Below are 23,805 nucleotides of genomic sequence, written 5' to 3' on the forward strand. Positions count from 1 at the left end.
CTTATCCTAACCCTCCCCGCCATCTAAAGGACCGATATGGGAGGCTGGTAGGCTGCTGGACCCAGGACTGGGGTCTCTCTCGATAAACTGCCCCACGTCCAAACCCCCTGGACCTCTGAAAGGACCTAAAAGGGGTAGCAGAGGAGGCTTGCAATCCTAAAGACTTCGCCATGACCCGGCTCACTTTAAAGTGCTCTAGGGCAGAGTCCGCTTTATCTCCAAACAGTTTTTCACCATCAAAAGGTAAATCCAACAAAGTGGTCTATAGATCTGAAGAAACCCAGAAGACCTCAACCAAGCGTGCCTCCTGGCAGCAACAGATGTTCCCATTGCCCTGGCCACCGAGTCTGTAGAGTCCAGGCCAGACTGAATCATTTGTTTCGCCGCAGCTTGCGCATCAGACACGAGTTCCCCAAATGGTCTCTGTACATCCTGCGGCAGGTCAGGAACCATGGCCTTCACGGAGTCAATGAGGGCGTGGACATATCTACCCAGCACACAGGTAGCGTTTACATCCTTGAGAGCCATGCTGCAAGACAAGAAAGTCTTCTTTGCGGATTGCTCCATCCGCTTGGGTTCCCTGTCTGATGGAATCACAGGGAAGGAGCCTGGAGCAGACCATGTAGAGCAAGAGGCCTGAACCACCAAACTCTCCGGGGTAGGATGTCGTGATGAAAACCCCGGATCACCAGGCGCCCTCTGTATCTCCTTGCCACAGCTCTATTCACAGCAGGCGACGTTACAGTCTTCCTCCAAAGTTCTAATATGGGCTCCGTAAGAGCCTCGTTGAATGGAAGCAAAGGGTCTACAGAAGCCAAAGAAGGATGCAGGACCTCTGTTAAAATGTTAGTCTTAACTTTTGAAGCAGGCAATGGAAGTTCCAAAAAGTTTGCTACCTTCCTGATCACTGTGTGAAAAGAAGCTGCCTCCTCTGTAAATTCCCCCGGTGAAGACAAGTCCCATTCCGTGGAAGTATCCAGCCCATGGGCCAACTCCAGGCCTTGATACTCTCCCAAGGGCTCGACAATCTCTCCTTCCTCCAACAACTGCCTTTGATACTCTTCCTCCTCTAAGAGATGCAAGGCCTTCCTGCGTGACCTCAATAGAGCCTCCAGACACCGGCTTCAACACCTGACATGGAACAGGAGGCACGGATCCTGATGGCACTGAAGATGCCTGTGGCTCCACCATCGGCGGGCTGACGGGGTGATGAAATCGGCACCACAGATCTAGAGGGTGACGTCATGGGATCCACAGGGCCTTGACGCGATGTCATCAGCGCCAGTCCGGTACCCTCAGCCGGATAGAATGGCATAAACAGCGCCACCTTGAGCTGGGGAGCCCAACGAAAATGCCAATGGACCCGTGGGACCAGCCGGTGCACCAGCAGGGGCCATGGCATTGAACATAGAGAACATGGCATTCAAAAATGCCGCTGGATCCGCTACCGGAGCTGGGAAAGCAGGATACCGCTGGTCTTCCTGTTGCACCTGTGATTGCTGAACATCGGCCTTCTGAGCAGCAGGTGAAAATCGAGGACTGTCCGGAGGTGCCACAACCTCAAAGCAGACGGTGACGGAGAAGCCTCAGGACTCTGGGGTTGAGGAGTCACTGTCGGACTCACCTCCCACGTTGCACGGTGCCGACAAGATGGAGACCTCGATCTTGATCGGCTCCGAGCCAAACGGCGCCGAGTCTTATGTTTCTTCAAAGAAGCATGGGAAGAGGATCTATGATGGCTCCTATGATGCTTCTTCGCCTTGGCCAAAAAGAGTTTGGCCTCCCTTTCCTTTTACGCCTTTGGATTCATGCTCTGGCAAGACGCACACTCCTCGAAGTCATGCTCAGAGCTAATGCACCAAAGACGATCGTCATGAGGGTCAGTGACCAACATGCGACCCCCGCACTCTCTGCATGGCTTGAAACCGGACTTCCTAGGGGGAGACATTGTAACTACAAAGAGCAACAAGCTGAAACCTCCAACAGAAGCGAGAGCTAGGAGAAAACCGTTAGCGTCGAAGGCACGGAAAAAAGGGAACTGATCTCAGCACGCTGGCGAGGACCTCTTATTGGCACGGTGATGTCAGACGGCGTCGCGTGGAGCTGTGCAATTGTGACGTCCTCGTCGACGTGGAGAGGTGGGAAGAAGATTTTCCGGCGGATGCTGGCGCAAGGGTGAATTCATAAGGTGAGGAATCCACAGGTAGTTGTATCCATCAGAAAGATTGTTATGTGATTCAGCCTATCCTCTTCACACAGGTAGCCCTGCAGCAGATGAGTCCCAGTTTAAATTGCATGTGGTCTGATGCATTTGGATGCTAATGTTTTATAATCCCTTTAGATATAAAACAGATTGCACTTTCCCTTAAAGTGTATAATCTGTGGTATTTAACATTGTGGACTTTATGCCTGAAATGTGATCATTTATGATTTTCAATTGAGAAGTGGCACAAGGGTCAGAATTGGAATTCATAACAAGGGTCAGAGTTCTCCTAGCTGAATTCTTTCAAACAGTTGCTTATGATGTATGGTTTTTCTGTATCTCCTACCTATGAAATTCACTTGTGAGCTGCCTAGCTGTGGGGAGACAATTGCTGTACTCACCAGCTAGCAGATCAAAAGGTCCTTGGAATCATAAACCTGTTCCAACAGAGATTTGCTTTTCCAGTTAGGAAAGAGGGAGGCGTGGTGAATTTCAGGAGACGTTATCAGCAACTTTTGATGAGGGCAGGAGATGGTTAGCTTGAACCATAGGGAGAGGGCAGTCCTCTATTTCCCATGCTCATTAGGAGGCCCTTTTGAAAAATGAGAAGGAAGGGCAAGTCCTGCGCGAGCAGAGGCAAACACAACAAAGACAGAGACAAAGTGACCTCATTTTGGATGGGTTGTTCATCTTGAATTTTTTCCAGCATGCTGTGGATAGGTGGGGCAGTCAGTGCACTGGCTCCTGTTAGAATCAGTTGCAGACGGCAGGATGATGTGACTATTCTAGACTGGATAAGGGTTCCAACAACAGCAGAATACAGCACCTCTCCTTTTAACTCCCTGTGAAGGCAGATGAAGGTGAATGTTGAGAAGAAGGCTTGGAAGAAGGAAGTATGATATGTCTTGAGGGTGTATCCACTCTTAATTTGGGTTTACAGAAAGTACTGCAGGCTGGTGGCATCAGCTTCCTTATTCTCCACCAATACTAATTTGGACTGGACCTGATGTGGGTTTAGTTCACTTTGAGATTCTCCTATGACTGTGGGCTGTCTAGGCTCCAGATACCTTGACCCTTACCCTTTTGTTAGCTCAGCAAGTATGAAAAAGGCAGTGTTTTAAAACATAATGAAAGCTTACCATTAGCGGAGGTGATGGGAAGGAGGAAAGCAATGCAGCCTAAACTTGGACTTCCTAAGATCCCTGCAGGGACACTGCGAAATGTACACAATAGCACTCCAGGGTACCTACAAAGAGCCCAGCATTGAATAAACACAAAGTAAAAGGGTATTTCCAATTCCACTGAAGGTTTTGCAGTGAAGGGCTCACTTGGGTTCAGGTACTGTTTGTTAGCTGTGGTGCTCCTGCCACATTAAATCCAAGTGGAGTTTTTGGCTTGTACAGAGCACCCTTTTCCCACCTAACACCCAGAGATGGTTCATTAAGGATAAGTTACTTACCTGTAAATCCTAGTTCTCTTCCAGGGGTATCCTCATCAAAGTCATAAACATTGAATATTCCCGCCCTTGTGCGGGGACCCCGGAGCATATATAAAATATATACACATTATACATGTGTAACACACAGTCATGCAGGCTATCATGTTAAAAACAGGCTAAAATGCTTTATTTCTATGAATTTTTTTTTTTTTTTTTTTTAAATACTACAATAGAGCATAAATAAGTACCCAAGCTCCTAAAATTAGGCTTGGGGAAGTAAGCAGTAGCAAACTCTAGTGAAAAAATAGAGAAAACTGCATTGAAAAACAATGAAGCATTCTTAGCCAATAGGCTGCATGTAGGTTAACACAGGAGAACCATAAAAACTTTGGCACTGTGCCTTTAAGACCCTGAGCACCTCCAGTATCCCACCATGCCTCAGGGGTGAAGGAAAGGTGACAGTTGGTTCACAGTTAGGTCAGTTCTTTTTACGGTGACAATTTGTATAATTGAATCAAAATACTGTCTGTCCTGCACTTCCAGTAGACGTGTGTCCGGGGAGGAGGGTGGGTTGTTTATGACTTTGATGAGGATACCCCTGGAAGAGAACTAGGATTTACAGGTAAGTAACTTATCCTTCTCTTCCAGGGGATCCTCATCAATAGTCATAAACATTGAATAGATTAGCAAGCCCATCCCTAAACCCAGCGGACTGTCCGATAGAAGTGCAGGAATAGACATGTCTTACGCAAATAAATTCCTTAGAGAGGCCTGCCCCACTTGGGCATCCATTCTTGCATCTGAGTCTAAACAATAATGTCTTGTAAAAGTATGGACAGACTTCCATGTAGCAGCCTTACAAATCTCAGATATAGGAACATTGTTAAGGAGAGCAGCAGTAGCCGCTTTTCCCCTTGTGGAATGCGCTCTAGGCCGCGCTAGCAATTGTCTATTAGCTAGCTGGTAAGTATTAACAATACAAGAGACTATCCATCTTGATATTGTTCGCTTAGATGCTGCTTCTCCTGTCCTTAAATGACCATAGTTCACAAACAAGCGGTTAGAGTGTCTAATCGATTTTGTCTTGTCCAGATAAAATTTCAGCACTCTTTTCAAGTCTAATGAGTGCAATGCTTTCTCAGCCGGAGTTTCCGGATTGGGAAAGAACGTCGGTAAAGTTATGGTCTGATTATTATGGAATTCTGACACCACCTTCGGAAGGAAAGATGGGTGAGTTCGTAGAACTACTCTATTGTCATGAAAAACCGTGTACGGTTCTTTTGCAGACAAGGCCTGGATCTCACTGACCCTCCTCGCTGAAGTAATGGCCACCAGAAAAGCCGTTTACCACGTAAGGTGTTGTAAGGAGGCCTTATGGATAGGCTCGAAAGGAGGGCCCATAAGTCTTGCTAGGACTATGTTCAGTTCCCACGGAGGAGAAGGCCTCCGAATAGGCGGAAAAACTTTCTTCAAACCTTCTAAAAAATCCTTGACTACAGGTTTCGTAAAGAAGGATTCCTGAGAAGGTGACTTGCGATAGGCAGTAATAGCAGACAAATGTACCTTAATAGATGATACCTGCAGACCGGATTTCGCTAGGTGAAGCAAATAGGACAGTATGACGTCCTCCTGCGCCCGTATGGGATTATGGCCTTGCTGACAGCACCATATGTAGAATCTCTTCCACTTAAAAGCGTAGGAACGCCGCGTGGAAGGCCGTTTGGACTCTTTCAGGATGTTCATGCACTCCTGCGATAGTCCTAGGTGCCCATACTGCAGGAATTCAGGAGCCATGCTGTTAAGTTCAGAGAGGGTAGGTTGGGATGCAGAATCCTGCCCTCCATTCTGCTCAGAAGATCCGGTCTGCACGGCAGCCTCCTGTGAGGTTTTTCCGACAGGTTGAGGAGATCCGTGTACCAGAATTGTCGAGGCCATTGTGGCGCTATAAGAATCATTCTGGTCCTGGATCCGTAAAGTTTGCTGATCACTGCCGGAATGAGGGGAATCGGAGGAAAAGCGTAAAGAAATGTCCCTGACCAGTCGATCAACAGGGCATTCCCTCGAGATCCTGGACGGTAGAACCTGGATGCGAAGTCTGGGCATTTCCTGTTTACATCGTCTGCGAAGAGGTCCAGTTGAGGCCGACCCCATTGCGCGAAGATGTATTCTGCGACTTCGTCGTGCAGGACCCAATCGTGAACGTCCTCCAGGTGTCTGCTTAGAAAATCTGCTTCTACGTTCTGCTGACCTGGCAGGTGAACTGCTGTGATTGACATTCCTCTGGCCAGGAGCCAATGCCATATCGCTTGGGACTCTCGTGAAAGGGGTAGGGATCTCGTTCCCCCTTGTTTGTTCAAGTAATACATCGTGGTTGTATTGTCCGTCTGTATCAATAGAGTTTTCCCCTGAATTAGCGGTGTGAAAGACTTGAGAGCCAGATGGACCGCTCTGAGTTCTAGCAGATTGATGTGGTACTGCTTCTCCTTGTCTGACCACAGACCCTGCGCTTGAAAAGGACCCAGATGAGCCCCCCATCCCTGAAGAGACGCATCCGTTACCAGAGTGTCGGATGGAAGTACCTGGTGAAACGGAGCGCCCACTGACAGGTGAGGTCTGTGCATCCACCATCTCAATGACTGCAGTGCTACCTCCGGTAGCCGCATTGTGTCTTCCCAGCGACCCGTTCTTTGGCTCCAATTGGCCTCCAATGCCTCTTGGAGGGGTCTCATGTGGAGTCTGGCATTTGGGACAATAAAGATGCACGATGCCATGGAGCCCAGTAGTGATGTCACCTGACGTGCCGTAGGTGAGCTGGCTCTCAACAGGTCCTGGCACTTCATGTTTATTGAGGACAGTCGTTCCTCCGAAGGATACACTTTTTGCAGTTCTGTGTTTATGATAGCTCCTAGGTAGTGAAGACTCTGCGTTGGAGTCAAGGTTGACTTCTGGTAATTGACCTGAAGACCTAGAGCTTCGCAAACTCCTAGTACAATGTCCCGATGGCTTCTCGCCTGCTCCGGAGAAGAAGCCTTTAGTAGCCAGTCGTCTAGGTATGGATATATGTATATCCTTTGTCTTCGTAGATGCGCCGCCACCACTGCCATACATTTCGAGAAAACTCTTGGAGCAGATTTCAGGCCAAAGGGTAGAACCCTGAACTGGTAATGCTGTAACGCTACTCGAAAGCGCAGGAATTTTCGATGCTTTGGAGCTATTGGGATGTGGAAATACGCATCCTGCAGGTCGATGGAGCACATCCAGTCTCCCTGATGCAGTTGAGGGAAAATTTGGTGAAGCGCTAGCATTCTGAACTTCTGCTTTCTTATGTATTTGTTCAGCAGTCTTAGATCCAGGATTGGCCTGAAAACGCCCTCTTGACCCTTCTTTGCTACTAGAAAGTAACGGGAGTAGACCCCCTTTCCTCTGTGGGCAGGTGGAACCCTTTCTATGGCATTCTTTCTTAGGAGGGCGAGAGCCTCCTTGCGTAGCAAGGTGAGATGAGCCGGATTGTGTTTGGTTGGTGGCAAGTGTGGTGGAGGCTGCTTGAAAAGGAGAGAATAGCCATGTTCGACAATATTGAGCACCCATTTGTCTCTTGTGATAGAGTGCCACTCGTGAAGATGAGCAATAATACTTCCCCCCACCGGAGTGGTGTACAGTGTCGAGGGAAGCGAGACTTCATTGCTTAGTGGGTGCTTTTGGAGTGGACTGTTGAGGTCTACTTGACCCTCGCTCCCTTGTGTTTCTTCGCTGAAACAGAGGGCGTCCCTGTCGTTGCTGAGACCTTTGCGACCAATGAGGGGTTTGAACCCTCTGTTGGAAAGGGCGTCTATCGTACGGTCTGTACCTCCGCCTGAAATCTTTCCTACTTTCGAGGCCTACCGCCTTCATGGTATCCACCTCGGTCTTCATGCGGGCCATCTCTTCGTCTGCATGGGCACCGAATAGAGAATTCCCGGCAAATAGGAGATTCAGGATACGTTGTTGTGCCTCCTGTTTCAAGCCAGTGAGCCTCAGCCAGGAAGATCTCCTCGCACAGATACCATGTGCGTACCCATGAGCCGCCAAATCCGCCCCATCCGCTGCCGCGCTGATAACTTGGTTAGATACCAGGCATCCTTCCTGTAGAATCTCTTGGAAATCTTGCCTGTCTTCTCTGGGCAGTTTTTCTGTAAATCTACTGAGGGAATCCCACAGAGAACGATCGTACCTGCCCAGGAGCGCAGACGCACTAGAGACCTTCATTGCTGAAGCCGCTGTCCCGCACATCTTTCTTCCCAGAGAGTCTAAATGCCTGCTCTCTTTATCCGGGGGTACCGTGGATGAAGATGCCACCGAGTGGGTCTTTCGGGCGGCAGCTATGATCACTGAGTCTGGTGGCGGATCCTTCCTAAGGAATAAAGGGTCTTGCTCTGGAGCCTTGTACTTTTTAAGAATCCGAGCCGGGGCAGACTTAAGCGAGGCTGGGGCCAGAAAAGTGTCCATGGTCGGCTGCAACAAACCAGGCACTAGAGGCAGCAACTTTTTCGACGCTGATCTCTGTTGTAGCGTCTCAAAGATGATTGATGAGGAGGTAGACGGTTCTGGAACCTCTATATCGAGTTTCTGCGCTCCTCTTAGCAACACCTCGTTGAAAGTGGTTATGTCATCCACTGGTGAGACTCTAGCAGGTGGTGAATCTGTAAGAGTAGGTGAGTAACGCCCGACCGAAGAACCTGATGAAGACCAAGAGGGTGATCTTCTTGAGCGCGACCTGGATCTCCGTTGAGAGCGAGATCTGCTGCGGGACGCTGTAGCCGAGCGCCTAGGCCTCGCGGTCGGCTGTCGAGGAGCTGAACGAGCCCGTTCTGCCCCGGCTGTCGGCGATGGCGTTCTTGGCGGGGAGGCAGTGGGTGAATACATTCGCGAATATTGCGAATCTGGGGAGGCCGCTGGTCTGTTGAGGCTCTCCAGCCATCTCGGAGATAGGTTGATGGGCGAGACATGCCCAGGAGATGCTCTTGACCGAGAAGAGTCGCTCGGTATGGAGACCACTGGAGACTGAGCCTTGTCTGGCGAGGGGCTATGTTCTGCTCCCTGTTGGACAGGTAAAACCTGCGTCGACGTCGATGGCTGCTTCGACGTCGAAGGACGCCCAGTCGGTTGGTACTGCCTCGACGTTGATTGCCTCGACGTTGAGTGCCTTGACGTCGAACGGCGTTCCTTGGACCTCGACCTGCTCGCCGTCGTGTGCCTCGACGTGGAGCGATGGGAGGTTGACGGCGGATGTTTCTCGTGCCGTCGTGGAGATCTCGACGTCGTGTGTCCTGACGTCGGGGGGCGCACAGCCTTTGGCGGCGACCGGGCATGCCGGCGATTGCTCGACGTCGATCGGCGGGCTGCCGTCGACGGAGACCTGCCCCTGCTCTGATGTTCCCTCGACGCCGTTCCCTTCGACGTCGGGTGTGTCGCCGTCGACGGCGATCTATGCCGGTGGGACGGTGGTAGCGACGACGTCGACGGTGAACAAACAGGTATTTTCCTACTTTTCGACGTCGACCGGGCCATTCTCTCCTGAGAATGGCCTTCTGGATGCCTGGGGAATGAGGAGGACGATGTTCTTTTCCTCTCCTGAAGCCCATGAAGTCGGATCTTCTCTCTGTCTTTCAGAGTCCTCCTAGACATGTTCTTACAGTACTTACAAGTGTCAGGGCAGTGACTCTGAGGCAGGCACACTATGCACAGAGAGTGGGGATCTGACTGGGCCTTCTTCTTCCCACAAGCAGGGCATTTGACGAAAAGAGAAGGCATTTTTCTGTCAGAAAAAACCTTCCTAGCTCAGACAAAGATGTTACTTGTCGAGTGAAAAGTGAAAAAACGCTTTTTTAAAGAATTTTTCTGAGGAAAACTCAGAAAAACTGAGAGCTCAATGCTCCAGGATCCTCTCAGAAGAAGCCGGAAAAAAGAACTGACCTAACTGTGAACCAACTGTCACCTTTCCTTCACCCCTGAGGCATGGTGGGATACTGGAGGTGCTCAGGGTCTTAAAGGCACAGTGCCAAATTTTTTATGGTTCTCCTGTGTTAACCTACATGCAGCCTATTGGCTAAGAATGCTTCATTGTTTTTCAATGCAGTTTTCTCTATTTTTTCACTAGAGTTTGCTACTGCTTACTTCCCCAAGCCTAATTTTAGGAGCTTGGGTACTTATTTATGCTCTATTGTAGTATTTAAAAAAAAAAAAAAAAAAAAAAAAAAACTTCATAGAAATAAAGCATTTTAGCCTGTTTTTAACATGATAGCCTGCATGACTGTGTGTTACACATGTATAATGTGTATATATTTTATATATGCTCCGGGGTCCCCACACAAGGGCGGGAATATTCAATGTTTATGACTATTGATGAGGATCCCCTGGAAGAGAATGAGGTTTGTGCAGCTTTAATCTGCCAAGCCCTGCAATTTGTCGTGGGCGCCATGCCCTTGAGGGTTGGCAGCAAATCTGAAGTATGATAGCTGCTAAATTCAGAACTGCAGTTCCCAGAATGTGACGTAGACTGGAACGGAAGACTGTTTATCTATGGTTACCCTCCACGATTTCTCAGATATTGATACCCTTTGTTTGATGACAAATCCCTGTGAAAGGGGGCAGCATGACAATATGACCACATTTACATCAGTTTGACCGAATCTGGGTCCCTTTTTCTTAAAAGACAAAAAGACATGCCAATATGACTGACTATTAGGGGTGCTGCTGGCACTTTGGGTCAAGCAGGCCTTCCTTTTATGCACCCAGAAGGGGCAGCACAGAGGAAGACAGGGAAGTTATATATTGGTTGTATTTTTTATCCTACATGCACCTTGCTCTCCCTGCCTTCAACTATCCCGTCCCCTCTGAGGGACACAAGTACAGGGGCAACTTGACCATCCAAAGCTTGCTTAGGTTTCAGCCCAAGGGTAAAAGAAGACAGGCTGGTATTACGACCCTGGTGGTTATAAGACTCCAAGGGTCACGGTTGGACCGCCGCCTAGTGGCGGTCGAGCCGTGACATTCTGACTGTGCTTAGCAGTCAGTGAAAAGCGCGACGGGTGCTAATGCACCCGACACACCGCAATATTGCCACCAGCTCGATTACGAGCCAGCATCAATGTTGTGGCCTGTTTCCCGCTGGGCAGGGGGCAGAAACTCTGTTTCTGCCCACTGGCCCAGTGGGAAACTCTTAATGGGGACAGCGGAAAGGTGACCACCCTGGCGGTCTCCTGCCTACGGGAGTTTGCCACCCGCCAACTCATAATGAGGCCCTGAGTCAGAAATGTAGCCCAAAATTAGACCTGGGTGAAATTTTAATTACGCGGACATAATTTGCGTACTTACGTAATGTCACATTATGCTTGCATGGGTGTGAACAACTCAAGCAACAAAAACGCAAGCAGTTGGTGTTCAGAGCAATTTCATTGTGTGTATGCATGTGTGTGTTTTTAGAGGAAATTGCATCCTTGTCTCAAAAATTGACACAGGGACCCATTTCATGGTAAAGTATAATGCTAAATGCAAGATTTTGCATGTAATATTCCCAGAAGTACACTGACCCTACACTGAAAAGTTTAGTGTCCACTCCTCATCCTACTAGAGAGAAGTCCATGTTGATGGCCACTTCCAGCTGAGGGTCGAGGGAAGACCTGTCCAGTAGCTAATTGTTTGCATTCAACTATTTTAGTTTGTGGTAAACTTGGACTCAACCGACACTAGATCCTATTCATCCCATGTTACTTGTAACCACTTTTTGGATAGGCACTCTTGGAGATGTTGCATGTTATGTTGTGTTATCAACATTTGATATAGTACAAACATCTAACTCCCACAGGAGTATTCCAGTGCTATAACCTATTACAGGGAAAGGTGAGAAAATAAGAAAAGGCTATCAGTGGCTAAAGGCCAGGTTTTTAACAACTTTTTGAAGGCAATTAAACTGTCAAGAATGGAAATGAAAAAGTAACGTATTCCAGTGGTAAGGTGCAAGATAAGAAAAAGGGCATCCTCCATTCCGAATAGTTCACAATCATCGTGGGGTGGCTAGTGCAGGGTCAGAAGATCTAAGTTTCCTGGCTGGATGGTAAAACCTGATTCTTTACAACCTTTTATTTCACAATTGTTTTGGGGCATTGCCTAATTTCATGGACCAAATCTGACTAGCTCTGCCAAATAATGAAATTTCAGTGTTTTCCCTATGAAATTGAACACAGGTATTATTCATCTAAGATGCAACAGAATGCAGGCAGTCACAGAACTTGGCTTTTGTAACTACCAGGTTTTGTCCAATTGTTATCACCAATTGTGTGCCATCAGCATATAACAAAATCTCCAAGCCCAAAGACCTGACAAACTTTCCAATATGGGCCACATAGATATTAAGAGGATGAGACTCAAAGTCGATCCCTGTAGCAGTCCACATGTGTAACTGAAGGTCCTAGATTCAAAAGGGGGATGAAAAACATTTGTGAGCTATCCTCAAAGAAGTTCCTCAGCTATGCCAGTACCTGCGAGTGAATCCCAATGTCAAAGAGCCTTTCAATCAGAGCAGCATAGGAGACCTCATCAAAAGTTGCATAAAGATGTAATAATATAAATGCTGCAGAATTTTCTTCATCCAGGCTGGTCCTGGTCCTCACAGCACCAGTGACTGCCAAAAGAGTGGATTCTGTGCTATGGGCTGCCCTAAAACCTGACTGTAAGGAGTCCTGTAAATGTTTGGTCTCTAGGTATTGATACATTTGCTTGTACATAATGTTCGCTGTAATTTTTATAGGGAATGGCAGACGCCAGGTCAGGTGAGAGCTGGAAAGGCTGGCAGGTTCAGCTGTGGGTTTTGCTAGAATAAGGGAGACATAGGCATGTTTCCAGGCCTGGCATTGGTAGCCTGGCATGCATCATTAAGACAATACAGGATGGTATCATTCGTAGTAGTGTTATGATCACTCTCACAGTAACAGGCTGCCACATTTTGTAAAGGGGAAGTAATCTGTGGAGGGTCTTTAGTTTTTCTCGACTGGAATAGACTTTTGCAGTCACTGTATAGTGTGTTACCAAGAAGACCTGTGTTTGCTGAAGGCACAGGTTTGATTTTCTCACATTGATGATGATCACTAACTGGTGTAGAAGGACGATTATGTTTTGGGAATGAGCAAGACAGTGCCCTCGATTCCTTTGTTTTACCAACCAGACATCCAAGTACAGCAAAACATGTATGTAACTGCACCAGAGATGCACTGCCACAATAACCAGACATTATGAAAACTCTCAGATCATCTGTGACCTCACAGAGCTGCACTTTTAAGCAAGTAATGTTTTCAACTTACCAAATTACCACCGAGTATCTGTACTGCCAGTGAGCAGGATGTATGTGCATGTGGAAATAAGCATCATTGAGGTCGAGGGTTGCCATAGAGTCTCTTTGTGAGGGAAGAAGAATTACGTCCTACAGGGCACCGCTTTGAAGTGGTTCAATGTGATGTATGAATTCAGAGTCCTGAGATCACGCACTGACATTTTTTTGTAAATGAGACAATACAGCAAGTATACTCCTGTCCCTTGCTGACTGTCTGGTTCTATCTCTACTGCCTTTTTTGGAGCACCTCTTGGTGCTCTTACAACAACTGTTTGAGATTGTATGAAGTCATTCTGTATGCTCACGGTAGTATGCTGGGTAGTGTGGTGTGGAATTCAGGGCAACATCCTAAGGCGATGATGGAAAGCACCCACTGATATGAGATATTACTCTTCTATCAAGGCATGTAGCACCCCAGCCTTCCTCGACCAGGTGCTGAATGCTCTGGGGAATGACCAGTTGTCATTGTTTGGCGGTAGGCACATCTGCCCCTTTCACTTCTGTTTCCACAGAATCCAGTCTGTTTGTACTGTCCTTGTTTTGACCACTGGCTTTCTTGAAAGGACTGTTGTGGAGGCTCGTGCAGTGACCTAATACTACTATAGGCTGTTTTGGCCCCTGAAAGCATTTGTGAACACCTGAACACTCATAATTTAGTTGTATCAGTGTCTTTATCAATTTTCTCAAGCATCTAATCCATTTGAGGACTGAACAGATGTTCGCTGTCAAGGGGGAAATCAGTGAGGTGTTGTTGTACCTCTGGTCTAAAACCAGTCACTCAAATCTCTGCTCTCTCGATGCAGTGGATACTGCCCCTCAACAAACTAATACAAATGTCGTGCTCAGACACCAACCTGATGTGTCGCCTCACCAGGATGCTTGCGCTAATTTGTGGAGAGGAACTATCTGCTGCATCCAGAGCATAGTCAGTAATTGTGTTAGATATTACTATCCTTCCTCTACAATTTCGATAGCCGATCTACACTAGGTGACAGGGAGTTATTTTAACAGATCTGCAGTTTCAGGGCTATAGTGAGAGCGATGTGCCATTGTGTGGCAGCTGTCAATGTTCCTCTGCCTGCAGTAGCTGTCTTTTATCCTCCTCATCAGGGCGAGGTACATCCGCAGTCCTGTGGATCAGCGTTCTTCCAAGCACAGTGTGCACTACCAATGAGTCAGGTGGCACATGGGGACGTGATCTGATGAAATGAGGGTTTTATGAAGTGGTTGGTTTCAATTTTTCCTCCTCCCTGAGAACCACAGTTCTAGCCTCTACCAGGCTTTCACATTTTTCTGTTGAGCATTTTAGTATTGTTTTAGCATGGAAAGGAACGATGTTGTAACCTCAGTTTTGAGAGTGTTCAAATAATGAAATCATCCTCTTCTCCTTTCCGTTCGCAGGCACCTTACAATGTGCACAGCTGCTGTGGCAATACCAAGGTGTTCGCTAGTGTTGTATCTGGAGTTGGTACTATCCATTTATAAGTCTCAAGGAATGTATCATTTTGTCGGTCTGTCCTATGATTGTGCCATATATCTCCTTGATATTCTGGGGAATCTACATCCTGTATGTTAGGTATTATGTGTTGTTCCTGATCCGAAAATCGGTAAATAAATTTTTCCTTGTACTAGGAACTATTAACGAAAGAGAAGAGAGATGTTATTGCCGCAGTGGCTTATGATAGTATGGGGAACCATGGGAAAGGAAACAGTGTAATTGTCCAGCTGGATTCTTGGATAGCTGCAAATGAAATCTCAGCAGTTCGACTCTGATATCTGTCATGGATGACATTTTTTTCTGCAGATTTAAAATGGTCTGGTCATTCACTGATATATATTTATTGTTATCAATAGGTATTTATTTTGGAGGGAAATGTGGGTTCATGTAATCCTGATCAATTGTTCTATTATCTATGCTCTACATGCATTGATGCGCTAGTGGGAAACCAGTGGGATACCACAAACGTAAAACAAAAAAAGTGATTGTTAAAATGTTAATTTGAAGATAATTGCATGAAGTTATGATAAAAAGAGTTACAAAGAAATTAGACTGGTGAGGTCAGGAGGTGATCCTGCTAAAATCCTGCTGGATAATACAAGTGAATACTTTGGTCTAAAGAACAGATGTTAGTGAGGGAAGCCCAAAACATGTTAAACCATGTAAAATGTCACAGTTGGTGGGAAATGGGGACCCGTGTCAGCTTTGAAAGTTGTGTACACTACCATGCTAGGAAAATACAAATAGAGTCATTTCCTGTATGTCATGAAAGTACACATCCTTTGAGCAGTTAATCTTAAGTTCCATGTTCAAGTGGCTTGCGGGCAAAGACATTATCATTTGCTAATAGCTGGAGCTGTGAAAAAACAGCGAGTTGAAATTGAGGGAGGATGTCATTTGCAGTGGAATAGCTGACCAGGGTGAATGTAGCACACCAAAAGCACAAACCACCAGGGAAACATCAATATAAGTAGCACAAAGAGCACATCAAGCAGAACATCACTTGCACTTCCAACGCAACTCAAAAATATTGCTCAGCCAGCCATACCACACTACGACTTTCTCTAACTGCTGGGCAAGTTAGCAACATAAGAGATGAATAAGCAATCAATAATCGCCTCCGAACACAATTCGCAGACAACAAAACGAAATACACAAAGCTCAGTGAATAAGTCATTGTCACTCAACTTGGAGACAGCTCAGTGCACAATACCGAAAGCATAATCACAGGATACTGCTTTAGCCTACAATATAAGCCTCTGGAACACAATGTGTGCAAGGTAAGCCAATGACAGACAAAAATACAATAGGAAACCACTAGCAGACTATGGGGTGAACGAATGTCAACAACAACATAACACAAGATATTTGGAGGAAGTGACATTGCAAGAGCAAACATGCACTTATCTATGACCGACCTTGCATCACACAGCCTGTAACCTACATTACAGGTCGGTTTATTTTGCAAATGTAATAAATAATATGGAGCTTGAGTGAAATCTTAAAATTTCAGCAAACTCGGCATTAATATGCACAAACTCCAGCAATAGTGCGATAATTGAAGGACATTGTATAATGTGGCGGTGGCTTAGACGACGGGAATTACCATCCCAGCTCCTTGACAATGGTCTGCAGCCCAAAAGCAGCAATTCCACTACTATACCACATTTCGAAAGGGCCAGAAAGGACAAAACCACGAAGTAATGTTTTCAGCATCCCCATGCCCAAGATGACTCACTCCAGCCATTACCTTCTGAGCTACTCAACAATGTTTATACTGGAGAAAATAGTACAAAGATATTTTATTGTACATTTTATTCTGTATAACACTTATCAGTGTGAACACGGTGGGGGGTCATTAAGAGTTCAGCAGACGTTTTTTACTCTCTGCCGAACTTCTGACAGGGAGGTTGCTGCGCACAGGCTGCCTCCCTGTCAGCCCCATTAAGAGTTTCCCGCTAGGCTGGCGGGTGGAAACCTCGATTTCTACCCACCAGACTAGCAGGAAACAGACTACAGCATTGTCACCGGCTCGTTATCGAGCAGGCGGCAATGCTGTAGGTTGCAGGGTGCATGAGCACGGTCGCAATGTTCAATATTGCGACGGTGCTGGACAGGGAGGCCCCTGCACCCATTTACCGCCAGCATTTTCATGGTGGTGCTACAGCCATGAAACCACTGGTGGGGAAGGGGGTCGTAATTCCCAGGGCAGCGCTGCTTGCAGCCTTGCCCTGGTGGATTAGGACCGCCACCTACCTACAGCTTGGCGGAGCTGGCTATTCCCTGGTGGTCCGCTCTCCAGGGTAGTAATGTAGTGCTCGGACCATCGCATTAGCGGCTGTCTGACTGCCCTCCGCGAGTCTGGTGGTCTACTGACAGACGGACTTGTAATGAGGCCCAGAGTGTCTTCTTAAAATAGCTGCCAGCCTGTCTAGAGTGGCACCACCTAATGTACACATCGGGTAGGCAAATGGTGCTGTCATTTACATTACACCTCATGTTCGGTATTCCATCTCGAAGGAATGGGTCTGTGCCTTTAATAATTGCATTATTATCAGTAGGCAATTACCGGGTGAAAAGCAGGCACCAGTCAAGTTAGTGGTATCACGACTAAGGTGTATCATCATACTGCCATTGGGCAAATCAGTTAGGCACTGGGCTCTCTCTTTCTTGTCAATTGGAAACTTACTTGCTTGATGCGGTCGGGATTCACGGTGGTCTGTGGCTGTAGGATACTGACAGGTTCAGCCTTAGCCATATTTTGAGGCATTTCACGAATTTTCTCTGCGATGAAGCCATGGACAGCATTCAGTGCTTCAACTGTTCCCTGGATCAAACATACCCGCTCTGTAGTCCCTAAAAAGGAAATTGAGTTTTGTTTTAGAAAAGATCATCACCAGGTCACCTGATTTTTAGAGGCGTTTCATCTATTCATTCATTTATCTTTGTTTCAGACTGGCGTCACTACTTTTTTAGTAAACAACAAAATAGGAGATGTAAGCAACCCAATTTTACAGAAGCAGTAGGTTTTTGGAACAGGAGCAAAACCCTGGAGTTAATGGAAAACATGAGTTATATATTCATCCTAGAAATATCTGGAGTGAACTAACATTCTTAAGCATAGGCCCTTCAGACTCCTCTGCCTTTTTTAGTTAATTCCGTGTATCAATATGTAGTAAGGTGCTTTTGTAATTTCTTGGTGTTTCTACTTTGGTTTCCCAAGCTAGAATTGACTCACGTCTCCCTCCCTCTATTTTTTAAATCATGCAATCTACTTACCTGCCAGCAAGTTTTCTTTTTCTTTTCTATTATTGCTTTAAAAGCAATCTGTGTTTTCTCTAAACAATGTTTTAATATTTATACGGCAATGTGTGTGTTTTGTGTTTGCAATTCTTTCAACAAAGCTAATTTTCTGCCCCAGCTCTATCAGTTCCTCACGAACATCTTTATTACATGATATTTAGCTAATAATCCTCCTAACAATCGACTTATTTGCATCCCATCCATATGTCTGGGAAAGAAGTGTGTATACCGAAATCACAATATGTTTTACTTTTGTTGACTAAATCTGGTGTAAACTCTTGATTTAACAGGAGTATAAGATTCAATGTGTAATGCGCTATGATTTAACTTTTGGAAACTCTAGGTTTAATTACAAGGCTACATTACATGTCTGATGTATTTCACTTTATTGTATATTGTGCAATCGAGAAGAAACTACACCAGCCTGGAAAAAAACGTCATATATTTTGCAATAGATTGCATAGAATCAGTGATTATCAACCTTCTTAGATCACATATTACACAGGCCAAAATTCTGCCTCATGCTTTTTTAATTGCTGCAGACTTTTGACATATTGATAAAAAAGGTGTTTTGTAGATATATCTAAATTGTTAAATAACCAAATATTAAAATCCTCTCCATTCAATATACGAGAAAGATACACCTTAAATATTTAATAAGCAGAAATCAGGGGCTCTGGGTCATCACAGTTTGGCTATAGAAACTTGCACATATAATTGTTTTCGAACCACACCTAATCTTTCCGAATTCCCACTGGACTGCTGTATCAGTTTTGTATTTCTCTAGGTCTATTTCAGACATTTTTTTCTTATAATTAATACAACTCCTTTGGAAATACCTATCTCATCTGTTCATACACCTTGCTGTACTCGTCTTTGCTTCTAATTAGAGTCTTGCATTCCAGTCTTGCTTCTTAAGTAGAGTCTTGCATTCCTATCTTGGATTCTTGCAGTATAAATGTTTGGCCCTTAAAGTCCTTTAAATACTCCAAGATAACTCTCTGTTTTTTTCTTAAATTAATGTCCATGCAAAATGTCTCATTACCTTCTCTCCTGTGCATCCCTAAAGACAATTATATCAACTGTGTATGTGCATCCAACATGAGGAACTATATATTTTGCCTCCATTGCTCAGCAACCACATATTCAATATGCCCTTTGGAGACGTTTCCATCAAGGGACTTACACTTTCCAATGATACTTGTGTTGCATTTGTTCCTGTTTTGAGGCAGGTTTATTTCTCATGGAATTGATGAGCTCATTCCTCATATTATGCAACTCCCCCCCCCCACATTTTATTGAGGATTTCCTAGAATTTCAGCTGTACCTTGCCTGATAGTTTCTGTTAATCCTTCTTTCTACTTCCTGGCTCCAGCTGACACACTTTGTTTAGCTACAATTGTCTGATCTTCCCATGTATGGAAAATTGTCTTATTCCAGGGTTTTTATGTTTAATGCTATCCCTAGTATTTATTCTTTCAATGTGTAGGTAAGCATATTGAGCAGAATGTTTCTAGTATTTTTTCAATTTAGGCTACACTTTATTGGATACCCTCAGTGCTGACTTTGAAGACTCTCTTCCTAAGTAGCTTACTACTAATGTCATCCAATAGCTCCCTTCGACTCCTTCAGGAGCATTCAGTATTCTTAATTTATGCAGCCTGGAGTGGTACTCCAATGTATTGAGATCATCTATCAGATCGATATATTTTGATACAGCAACTGACTAATTTCTTAGGTGTTCTTTTCTAAGTCTACTTTGACCATGGCCATACTACCCTCAGGGACTCTACTTCTTTCTGATGGGTCATCCATTTTTTCCAAGATGTGACATGCACACTGAATTTCTTTTTGATTAGTTTCAGAAATGTTAAATCTTTTTTCCCCTGACTTGACCTATACTAAAATAAACTCTAAAAAATATGGATAATGGACAGGCAACCCCTTGTGCTCTCTAAAGAGAAACGTCTTGTACTGTGTAAAGATATTTCCAAGGCTGAAATATCAGAGCAAAATAAGAGACTGAAGAAAGGAAAAGCTGCAGGCCCAGGTGGCATCGCTGACAGTTTTATAAATAGTTAGACGATATAGTAATCTCAATCTGGGAAGACATATTTTACTATGTTTATCTGAACAATGCAGAGATTCCACGTTTATGGAATGAAACTACTATAAGGCTAATACTTAACCCCAACAAAGGTCCTAAAGGAAGTGACTAGTACAGGTTTATTACTAAGCAGGGGCTAGAGGGTTCTTTTTGGTGTTCTTTGCAAATGACTTGCAGGTATTGTTCCCAGTCTAATATATCCAGGTCAGAAAGAATTTATTCCAGGTAGAAAGCTGCATGATTTAACATATTTACAGATAGGAGTAATTGATATCACTGTCACACAAAAACTTTGTCAATACTAACACTTGTTGCAATTAAATAAATTGATAGAGTCTGTATAGATATCCTACTGCCCAGATTGTGGTAAGTGGAAATGTAACAAAGAAATTTAAGATAACTAGATTGACGAGACAAGATTCTCCACTATCTCTTATTATTTTTTATGTATGTAGAACCCTTCGCTCATTTGATTAGATATAGTAAAAACATCAAATCCTAGAATTCTCAGGGCTTTTTTGAATACCTCTGCTCTTTAGGCTTCCAATATAATTATGTATATAACAGACCCCACTAGAACCATTCCACGGGTCGAGGAGCTAGTAGAGGAATTTGACAAATTCTCAGGATATCAGATTAATTAATATAAATCTGAAATTATGACCTGGAATTTAAATTGTGTGGATAGAGAAGTCTGTGAAGTGGCAAGACATTTGGGAGTCATTTTTGTGCAGAACTTGGGTGGGATACAAGCAAATAATTTAAGTAGAACTGCTAGAGATTGCTTGTTAAGCAACCCAAAAAATCTTCCTTCAACAATCTATAGTCTGGTACATTTAGATAAAATGTCAATCCTATCTAAATTAACTTTTCTCTTTAACACTATTGTGCTCACTTGCACTAACAAAATTGTTTTTCACATTCAAGAAAAATGAGTAGTTCTATTTGGGCATCAAGTTGCATGGAAAAACTTACAAAGGAGCTAGATAAAGGAACTTAGAACTTCTGGATTTCCAATTCTACTGTTGTGTTGTTCAGTTAAAAAAAAAATGGAATTGACAAAAGGGACTATTTCTGGGTTCAAATATATCCAATGAACTTGGTGGTGGATGGTCCAAGAATGGCACAATCAAGACCTGTGAGAATGGAAAGTGAGGTGCAGCTCCAAGATGTTGCTAAAAAAATGTTTTCAAATGGTACTGGAAGTTAGCCAAGGAAGAGGACTCCACATTAGAAGCAGCCCGAGTGTCTGGGAAGAATACATGCCTATGTCAGAACCAAAACGTTTATTAAATATCCAAAAGAGAGCAGCCCGTCAAACCAAGGGGGCAGGGTTAATAAACCAGACACCACAACAAAGCTACCCCAGGTTTAGCTGAAATAAAATATAATTCAGTCCACAATAACACTCTTTCAAATATCAACCTGAGCCCAAACAAAAAACAATCAACATGGATACCACGTATATAGAAATTATGGGGGTCATTCTGACCCTGGCGGTCATGGACCGCCAGGGCCAACGACCGCGGAAGCACCGCCAACAGGCTGGCGGTGCTTCCATGGGCATTCTGACCGCGGCGGTACAGCCGCAGTCAGAAACGGGAAACTGGCGGTGTCCCGCCGGTTTCCCGCTGCCCCAGGGAATCCTCCATGACGGCGCTGCAAGCAGCGCCACCATGGGGATTCCGACCCCCTTCCCGCCAGCCTGGTTCTTGCGGTTTTCACCGCCAGAACCTGGCTGGCGGGAACGGGTGTCGTGGGGCCCCTGGGGGCCCCTGCAGTGCCCATGCCTTTGGCATGGGCACTGCAGGGGCGCCCTAACAGGGCCCAACATAGATTTTCAGTGTCTGCGTGGCAGACACTGAAAATCGCGACGGGTGCAACTGCACCCGTCGCACCCCTTCCACTCCACCGGCTCCATTCGGAGCCGGCATCCTCGTGGAAGGGGGTTTCCCGCTGGGCGGGCGGGCGGCCTTCTGGCGGTCGCCCGCCAGCCCAGCGGGAAACTCAGAATGACCGCCGCGATCTTTTGACAGCGGTGCGGTCATTCGGCGGCTCCCGCCAGGCGTGCGGTTACCGCCGCCGGCGGGAGTCGTAATGACCCCCTATGTTTTTTAAATCTTGTATAAAATGTATTCCTTTTTCTATATAACTCATTAATACAAAACATACATATGCTAAACACTATAAAATATAACCACAGAAGAGTTCAATTGTTCAGTGCAGGCATATTGTGAAATCTAGATCACTTATGCTTTTCGGTTGGATGGACTTCTACTAACCACCTTCTTCAGGACATTAAATTATTTTGATCTTCCATTAGTTATATTAACACAAGGCTAACAGAGAGAAAATAATAATAATAATAATAATAATAATTACTACTACTAATAATAATAATATAAATTGCTGTTTTTTATTCTTTTTAGATTGGCTCTGTATGTTATCTGCTAATTTAACTAATAAAAGATAAGAGCAACATGATGTGATGTAATTAATAAAGAAATGTTTAGGACATTGCAAAGGATTTGGGATATGCAGATACTGTAAAATGGATTGTGACTCTGCAAGTATTTGGTAAATGTTTTTCTTGCACTTTCTTTTCGATAGCAATGTATGACAAAGCTTAGTTCCTTATAAACATGATTATGAATGTTGATTAATATTTGCATAAATCACAAATTATATATTAAATAATAAAATATATTCTGTTTCCCTTTATGCTCTTTAAGAAAAGAAGTTCACAGTCAACATGTACATCAAGTAGAAGCCTGTTCTATTGCACCTTGGCACAGCAGATTTCACAAGGGCATCTAGTATTGGAACATTATTCACTACTAATGTAATAAAACATGGAACACACTTAGCTGGCACAGAGCCTTTAGTGTAGCTGCAGTAAGTATAAATGTATTTTGTGTGTGTGCTTGCGGGTGAAAGTGTGTTTATGTGAGATAAAAGCATGTGAATGTGTGGATTTGTGTCTGTATGTGTAAGAATGTGCCTGTGTGAGTGATAGTCAGTGACAGGTAGTGAGTGAGATTGTGTGACACTGAGGTCTAAATTTACTATTCTTTGATGCACCAAAGATGCTGTGCTGCCTTGCGTCAAAGAGAGATAAAATGCACTATATCAACTAAGATATGGTGCATTGTTTCGCTGCCTGTGTTCTGGTGCATTTTTGGTAGCCAGGCACCAACGCACACACCCTTGCACCATAGCGCAAGTGTGTGCATTCTCTGAAGTATAGGTTTTGTACTGGAAGGGGTGCAATCCAGTACAACAACTATGCTTTATTGCATTTCCCAATCTGCATGTGTGCTGTACAAGCCGCACATAGGCAAAGTAATAAAAACAAGGAGAAATGAAAACATTTCTCCTGGTTATGCTTGCCTCGAGCAGTTGTAAGATTTCGGGGCATATTCCTCTCTACCAAGGTCTGTGGTAGGCATTTGTGTCAAAAAGCATAGGTAGTTGCATGGGACCTCCAATGCACTAGTTATGAAATGACCACATGACACAAAATAACGCAAAGCAGCACATTGCCCAATTTTGCATTGCTTTAGGATACTATCCAACAAATCAGGGTGTGCGTTGGATAAAAAATCCCACCCTAACACTATGCACCTGGATTGCCTGACAAAAGTGACACAAACACAGTGCAAAGCATTGTTAGTACCCCTGGCCTGAGTATGAGTGAGAAATAAAGGTGAATGCAAGTGAGTGTGTGTGATTGAATAAGAATGAGTGTATGGGGGTGTAAGAGAGTGAGGAGTTTGATGTTGAGGTCATGTATTGTGCATTCCTGGAAAAGAAATTCGGGTAAGAGGTCATAGGATGTCAGTTCCTGTCATGTCAATAATGTCAATGTGTATGTGATGCCACTTCCGGTACC

General features: G+C 44.9%; 1 protein-coding gene across 5 annotated transcripts in view; it reads right to left on the minus strand.

The window, feature by feature from the left end:
* Positions 1-23,805, minus strand: part of NOVA1 (NOVA alternative splicing regulator 1) — a 406,071-nt gene that overhangs the window by 115,126 nt on the left and 267,140 nt on the right. For all 5 annotated transcript variants that reach the window (XM_069209046.1, XM_069209044.1, XM_069209045.1 and 2 more), the window contains exon 3: positions 17,193-17,359. In XM_069209046.1, the coding sequence (XP_069065147.1) occupies positions 17,193-17,359 (167 nt within the window). The remainder of the gene's footprint in view (positions 1-17,192; positions 17,360-23,805) is intronic.

This window comes from Pleurodeles waltl, chromosome 9 (assembly GCF_031143425.1).
Source record: "Pleurodeles waltl isolate 20211129_DDA chromosome 9, aPleWal1.hap1.20221129, whole genome shotgun sequence".
In the NCBI taxonomy this organism is placed as follows: Eukaryota; Metazoa; Chordata; class Amphibia; order Caudata; family Salamandridae; genus Pleurodeles; species Pleurodeles waltl.